At 41.5% G+C, this 7,804-nt stretch overlaps 1 protein-coding gene across 5 annotated transcripts in view; it reads right to left on the bottom strand.

The window, feature by feature from the left end:
- Nucleotides 1-665: 665 nt before the first annotated feature.
- The window catches only part of SBNO1 (strawberry notch homolog 1), a 59,626-nt gene continuing 52,487 nt past the window's right edge, over nucleotides 666-7,804 (bottom strand). For all 5 annotated transcript variants that reach the window (XM_082640326.1, XM_082640328.1, XM_082640327.1 and 2 more), the window contains one exon: nucleotides 666-7,175. In XM_082640326.1, coding sequence (XP_082496452.1) covers nucleotides 7,033-7,175 — 143 coding nt within the window. In that variant the 3' untranslated portion in view covers nucleotides 666-7,032. The remainder of the gene's footprint in view (nucleotides 7,176-7,804) is intronic.

Raw genomic sequence — 7,804 nt, 5'->3', positions numbered from 1 at the left:
ACCACAATCAGAAGCCCGCGCACCGCAACGAAGAGTAGCCCCTGCTCACTGCAACTAGAGAAAGCCCGCGCACAGCAACGAAGACACAACACAGCCAAAAATAGATAAATAAATAGAAGAAATACAGGCACGAATTTCCACAAAAATTAGAAACTAAAAGGCTTTTCATCTGAAAACTAGAGGAGGACTGAGGACTACGGACAGGACTACAGAAAGCACCCCACAGTGACTGGCACACGCTATGTTGTCTGCAGTAGTTTCCGTTTTTTTTCTTAAGCAGAGCTCCAATCTTAAGACTCACAGACTGGATGGCTGTGCAACACCAGGAATGAATTTTAAATAGGAAGCCTCATACCCCCACGTCCTCCAACACTCGTGGCACCTTTCAGGGAGGACACCCCATGACCCAAGCCCCCCGGTCGGGGCACCCGGTGCTGACTCACTGAAGCTCTGCAGCAGCACAGACATTTCTGACTCTAACAAATGCTGGGTTGCATTTTATCCACATTGTGAACAGTCTTCTAGAATTCATTTAAAATAAAAACCCAACGTAATAGAAGTCCGAGCCCCCAACGGAAAGAAGCTCTCTAGGTGAGCGTGGTTGCCCCGACACAGCTTAAACGGGTGCTCAGAACCCAGACAAAGAAAATACACAGAGAAAAGCAGCATATTAGCCAGTTTAATTTATTTAAGAATCTTACAAAAAAAAGAAAAAAAAAACAGAAAAACAAAAATCAAAAGACACAACAAAAAACCTAAATACAGAATTCGTTATGCTTCATGGTTGATCATTTTTACTTGCAAGGGTATAAACCTCGCTAAATGCAGCCAATACATTTTTATTGCATGAGACCCAATTTTTAAAGTTACAAATCAAAATGGTCAGAACAATCGTTTCTGGACACTCGGTACTGTATTACCACGGAAGGCTGAAGCAGCGCAGTATCATCAGAACAGTGCGTACCCTTCATACACTGACGGACATTCAAAACAGAGTAGCAATATAAAAAGAGATTTTAAAAAAGAGAACAGAACAGAAACAACCAGAAGAGTTTACATCCACCTTTGTTTCAAATTGTCTTTGGATTCCATCATATGTTGTCTCAAGATGCACCATGTCAGATCAGTAAAGGAAAGAAGATCTATGCCTACGTATAAAAGTATCCTTTGCTCAGCAGAGGTAGAACCTGGCAAAAGTTTTATTGCAGAGATACAGCGTACCTCTTCCCACCTCTCATGGTTGATGGTAGATACAAGTGGTTATTGAAAAATAATATCAGTAGTTTGCAAATTCAGTATAAACCATGAACAGGATGATTTCTGCTGATGGAGGTGAGACTGCAATGTGCTACGTAGAAAACAAGCTCCCCGCCCCGTAGAGGGGGGTCAGGAAGGAGGCTGGAGCTTCTTTATCCTCTTCAGTGCCACAAATACTGCCCCAGCAAGAAAGGCCCTCAGGACAGGGGGGGCGGAAAAGCCAGGGAGTTCTCACTAAGGGGCCTGCGGACTGATCCTCAGCCCCAAGGAGGCCTGACCTGCAAGTATCAAAGAGAACTGACGTTCCCAGGTGGCACCCCTTGCTCGACTCTGCACTACAAGGGTGTAGTCTTAGCCTGATGGTGTCCTGACAGCTGCTGCTGCTCCACGGGCGCCAGAGGAGGAGAGCCGGGCAGGACATGTTGGGACAGGGATTCCCACTGGAGCTCACCTCTGAAAGGCCCCGTTTCATGACAAATTAGGTTCCTAAGACTCACCTAAATGCAGACAACTTTTAAATCTCAGTAAGTCTACGAAGTTCAACAGTAACGAGTGAAACATGTACACGAATGAAGGCCCAAGAAAGGCTCACGGCTACCTTTCCTGAAAGTTAAGGAGGAAGCTTTTCTTAAAAGTGCGAAATCTGTATGTAAAAACGCAGCGTCTGCCTCCCCGGTGACGAGCACACCACTTCTGTGAGCACCCCTGGGTCTGCCCTACTGGCAACACTCATCCAAGCATTAAGAATGCCGTGATCCAGCTCAGCTCCTAGGCTTACAGCCAATCTAGTCAGGATCAATTCACCAGTTCACTGGTGGCGGGAGAGCCCAGCAGATCCTACCAACCACAGTTAACCGGCTGTTGTTACCCTCAGCACAGAATCAACCCTTGAGCTGAAGGCTCATGGAAGCCTCCACAGCAATTGTGCTGCTCGATTCTGGAGGACAACTGTCCCTTAAAGGACATTCTCTAATGTCACCTGTCAGCATGGACACCAGCATGTACCAGGTCTCCATTCCTGCTCTAAATATCCCTAGCTGGTGGGAGCACAAGCAGATTACCCATGCTCACTGGAAAGTAAGCTTCTGATTGTTACTTGTAGGCTAAAAGTACATGCTCGACTTCTTAAAGAAACAGAAAATCTGCAGCAGTAGCAGGTCATAAATCACTGTTCAGATCTGCAAGATTTTCCCCTCAGCTAGAAAGCCCCAAGGATGAAGGATTTGGTGCAGGCCTGAAAAATTGCAAGGGTAGGAACAAGTCAGGTTTACTGAAGAGCAAGTTTGATCGCAAATGCACTGAAGAAGTTAGAGGAGCTTAAAGGAAGTCTTGGGAAGAAATTTTTTAGGTGAAAACATCAGGCTCACTATAGCTTCCAAAGAGCAACATAAATGAGCATAACTAGTCATATAATGACAGTATCAGAAATTGCACTCAAGTACATTCCCCCCAATACAATGCATTGCACACAGTAAAAATTTGTAATAAAAATGCAAAACACAATCAGGCATGTTGAAAAATATTAACACAAAACAGACATAGGAATTCTATAGTAAAGATGCAAAACAGAATTCTAAAATATATGAACAAATTCAACTAAGAAGTTTTTCACACGTTTCTACATCCAAAAAAAAAAAAAAAAAACAAATTGTAAGAAGCCCCCTATGGGAAGTCAAGAAAAGAATAAATAGTATTGAAGGGAGGAAGGAAAAGAGAAAAACAAGCTGGTGGCGTCCCAATTTACAAGAAATATTTACATTCAGAATTCAAAAAGAACTCAACATTTTTATATATACACATTATGTACATATATATATAAGTACAGCATAAAATCAGAAGGTGGGTTTTGGATTTCACCTCAAGTATGCAGAAAAAAATTACTAGCTAGCTCGAGTTGCAGGTATCTAGATGTATTTCCTTCACGTATATGCCCTTAAAAGACACTGCCTTTGTACTAGACAACTGGCAGCCAATGAGGACTTTTTACAAATGGCTTTTGCTTGCAGCTGTAGCCATGACATGGACTGCGTGCTGCATATTCCAGCAGCAAAGCGTGCACAGTGAGCGTGCGAGGTGTGTTAGCCAAGGAGACTCAGACATAGAGGAAGGATAGTCAACAAATGCCTACTGTCCCTGGGATGCCTGCACTAGCCGAACATCTGTTAACTGCATACCAGTCTAACAGCGACTCTTATGTAGCACCATTCTTAGAAACTATCAAATATCATTCAGGTACATTTTCATTTTATTTTACTTTTTCAGGTACAGTTTTAAAATGAGAGTATTTAGATAGGGACCTTCCTCTTAATATCAAGAAAAGGACCCAAGTGAAAAACACTTTTCCTCTGCTCCTACTTTCATAAATTGAAATGCATCAATCATTTCTAATCTATTGCTTTCTTTCCCCTCCTGCTCAACTGGAAAGTGGAGGGGACTGGGGAAAGGCTCCCATTATACAGCAGTAAGTGCCTGGTACCCTTTCTCATCATGCCTGTTAGAAGTCGCTCTAATAGCATCTCATGGAGGTTAGCCAATGAATGCCCCAGTGGCCACAGCCAGAAAATTATGCTTCTAGACTATTATATACCCCTGGAGCTTGGAAATCTAGAACCTTTACCATTGCAGATGAAGCAGAATACAAGTAACTCAAAAAGGTTTCTGAAGTGCTAGTTGGATTGGAATAAATATATATATATACATACACACAACACTACATTGCTTTGGATGCAGGTTCTTGCTAACTTATATACAGATGCAAAGGAAAGATACTGAAGAGTGTATCGGCAATTTAGCAGCAAAAGGGGAAAATTGCTTAAGATATTTACTTTTTCATCAAGTTGTGTTTAAAAATACCTTATTAATACTTTTAGGAATTCATATCGTTGATAAATATCTGGATTATCCCACTAAACTGCAGCTTGTGGTAGGGAGGGTGCTAAATTAGGGGAACACTAACCCCCCCCCCCCCGCCAATACCATCTGAGCAGCTCTGGACTGGGAAAGTGGTTTTCAGTACAATCGGCACTGTAAACTCTGAAAACACTAACGTGACTTGTAATCAAATCTTTGTGCTCAGAGCCATATTGCTAAAAAGGGAGAAAAGGCATTACAGAGGCCAAATGGACTCACATCGGGTTCAACAAGGTCCCTGGGTTCAGACGTGGCATTCAGATCCTGAAATACAAGGATCTGTTGTACAGAAGTTAGCTGTTGTTGAGACCTGATTTTTTGACAGAGGAGGACCTTGAATGCTGGGTTTTCCCACGTTGACCAACCTAAAACTTGCTGACTTCGATAAGGGCACAGTGTTAAAGGTCATATGGTCACCTCCAGAGAGCAGGACGGGCAGCAGACTGCCAGTGCTCACATGCACACCACACCACGATAAGCATGTGCACGTGGCACCTCAGCTCCCCATCCAGTTACACGGCTGCCTTTCTGAGGTCTACTTTGAGAGTTTTCAGAGGCCTTATTTCTGGACTTTTTTTTAAAAAGCAAAACAAAGCTGTTCTACAAAGAACAGAACATACATATATCCCCCTTTGTAACAAGATAGCTATTCCAAGAGCAAACATTACATCATAAATTGTGAGGGTCAACTAACTGCATGCTAAAGAATCCTCACACTGAAGCTGCTTGGAAAAAACCATAACCTGCTAAAAAAGATACTCCCATGCACAAAAAAGGGAAGTTGGGCCAGGCCTCCAAGAGGGAGTCTCTTTTCCCCAACCCTGCCATTTTGTCTCACTGGAGGGAACAGGCTTGTTATGCTTCCCCCTCCACAGCTCTATTTCACCTTGGGATGTTGACGGAAGCTGAGTGGGCTCCTGATTTAAAAACAGAAGAACTAACTGGGAAGTTTTGGTGCAGGTGGACAATTCTGCTCTTGACTGCCAGCTGGGTCTAGTGGCCCTAACAAGGGACATTGGTTGATATTCATATGGATCACTGCCTGAGATATAAGGACTAGACTGAGGATAAAAGTTGCATCCACTGGGCAAAATATGCCAAAGAACAGAAATTATTCTCAATTTGTTCCTTTAGGCGTCTAGAATAAATAAACCCAAAGAAAGAAAACTTATGGTAAACGTGACATAACCAAAAACTCAGGCGTGAAGAAACACAAGAGGATGACAGCCCTAGCTTTCCCGTCACTTAACATATATCTCACCTAATTCTGCAAGAAGTTTAGAAAGTTACAAAGGAGAACAGTTCAACTTGAGAGACTTTCAAAAGTACTATCATTTTACCCCGTCCTCAACACCATCTCAATTTTGAGGGGTAGGTTTTAAACCAAAATAGAAGGCTACCTGGAATGTTGAGCAACACGCAAGTTCTGCAGCATCCCCATCACAGACTACTTTTGAGGGTGGTGAGGGCCTAAACAAGAGTCCACTTCTGCTTAGTATAGTAACTTTTTATTTGACGTCTACAAGACTGTGGTATCTCGCAGCGTTTGACCAGGTTTATACAATCTCAGTTTTTCAATGGTGCAACCTGTGCAAGCAAAAAAGAAACAAAAAAGGAAACAAAAAGACCAACTGTCCCCTCACTTGTTTTTATAAACCTCTATTATAGGCGAAACAAAACTTACCCATATTATAGATAAGTGTCTATTCACATTTGTACATTACCATTTTGAACAGCTTGAGATAAACTCTACAATGTCTTACAACACACTAAACAATATTCAAGTTACTGGGTAACAACAATAACGACAAGAAATAAACATACAGCAGAAGCCTCAAGTGTTTCCTCATTGTCTAGTTTACAACTCAAGTACGGTTTCCATTTTTAAGAGTGACAAAGCAAATTAAGATAACGAAGTTAAAAAAAAAAAAGATTGTTTGCAAGACGGAAGCCAATTTGTACTTCTTTCTAAAACTATCTTTAAGTTAAGAAAAATGTAATTTTAAGAAAAGCAGGCTTGGAGCCATTTTTGCAGCACACATTAGGAATACTATTAATACATTAAAATTAACTTTTAAGAGTTTTATCACCAAAAAAATTATATACTCATTACCTTGACAAGAAACCTGGGGCAGGGAGAATGGGAGAAGGTGATTTCGCAGGGTTTGAAGCAATACCCAGGTATAAACACTATAAAAATGCAATAACCAATGCTGTACATCTATAAATGTTTCTCCCCGTTACTTGACTTCTGTGTTAATCTTGTTTACGCATGCTGTCAAAGACATGCACTGTCAGAACAAAAACTAGAAAAAGAACCTGAATGCATGATATGTAACCTTTCATTTCATGCTTTAATAAACCTATTGTTTTAATAAGTTGGAAAAAGAAACCAATATATATTTTCTCTATTTATAGACTCAAAACACATGCATCCGGGGATAAGTCCCACAGCAATGGCATGGATGTACTGCGTTAACCCTGAGCACTGTATAACATAAAAGTAAAGCAAGTTTGGGAAGTTCCAAGCATTTTTAAACCAATTATGGTTCGTAGCTTTTAACAAACTCACAAACAAACAGACCGACACACACGCGCACATACCCCTCTGCTCGCCCAAAGTAAAAGCATACGGTTAAGTACCATGGGAAAAGCACGAGGAAAGACATATGTACCACCATCGGCACTGCTGATTTTCAGTTTTGCTATCTATTCCAGGTTTGTCCTTATTCCCAAAAAAAATTAACTAGAGAGAGAGCACAACTGAAAAAAAATTATAATTCTTTGGAAACTGTCCCTGATTTTTATGCAAATGATATGCTTCAACAGCATTTCATATACATCCATGTTGAAACCTGTCTGTTCTTATGCGTTGCTCAAATTGGCGATGCTCTGGGGGTGACGCTGCTGCCAGAGCTGTTTCTGCTGGACTGCAAGCTGTTGAGACTGGTCTGAAGTTGACAGGAGATTTATAAGAGGAGACACACAATTTGCAGGAATGATCAAACCTGCAATTAGAAAACAAGAATTTATAAAGGTTGCTTCCAGGAGAAACCACACTGTTTTACAGCTTCATAGCACATTCCAAATGAAGTATAATATTAAGTTTAATGAACAAGACTCCACAAAAAAACCAAATGAACACCTACTAACTGAACTGGCCCCTTCAGAAGTAGCCCGATTCCTCAGCAGCGTCACCCACAAATACCTGAGCACATGCATGTGTCTAGTGCAACACCATCTTCTTGCTGAAGCAACAGAAGCCCAAGTACAGTACCTTCCTATCTACTATCTTTGAAGCTCCACAAATGTATGCAAGCACCACCTTCTTTGGCATGTACTACTGTACCAAAGAGACTACAGAATAGTGGCTGCACATTCACATGCGTCCTGAAGCAGTAACTTCTAAGTGGCACAGTGCGGGAGTCAGCCAACTGGAGAGTGTATATATCCTGGGTAAGGGAACTTTTAACTCCTCCCATGTGGGAGCAGGGGTTCAACGTTCCAAGCTTCTCTGTTGTTACTGCTGCTGTTGTTTTGAAGAAGACAGAAATCCAGTCTTCTGAGTTTTAAAAAAATAAACGTATTTATTTATTTTTGGCTGCGTTGGGTCTCTGTTGTTGCACACAGGGCTTCT

The sequence above is a fragment of the Mesoplodon mirus genome (genome assembly GCF_964341445.2).
Source record: "Mesoplodon mirus genome assembly, chromosome: 13".
Classification (NCBI taxonomy): domain Eukaryota; kingdom Metazoa; phylum Chordata; class Mammalia; order Artiodactyla; family Ziphiidae; genus Mesoplodon; species Mesoplodon mirus.
This window is presented reverse-complemented; position numbering and strand designations above follow the sequence as displayed.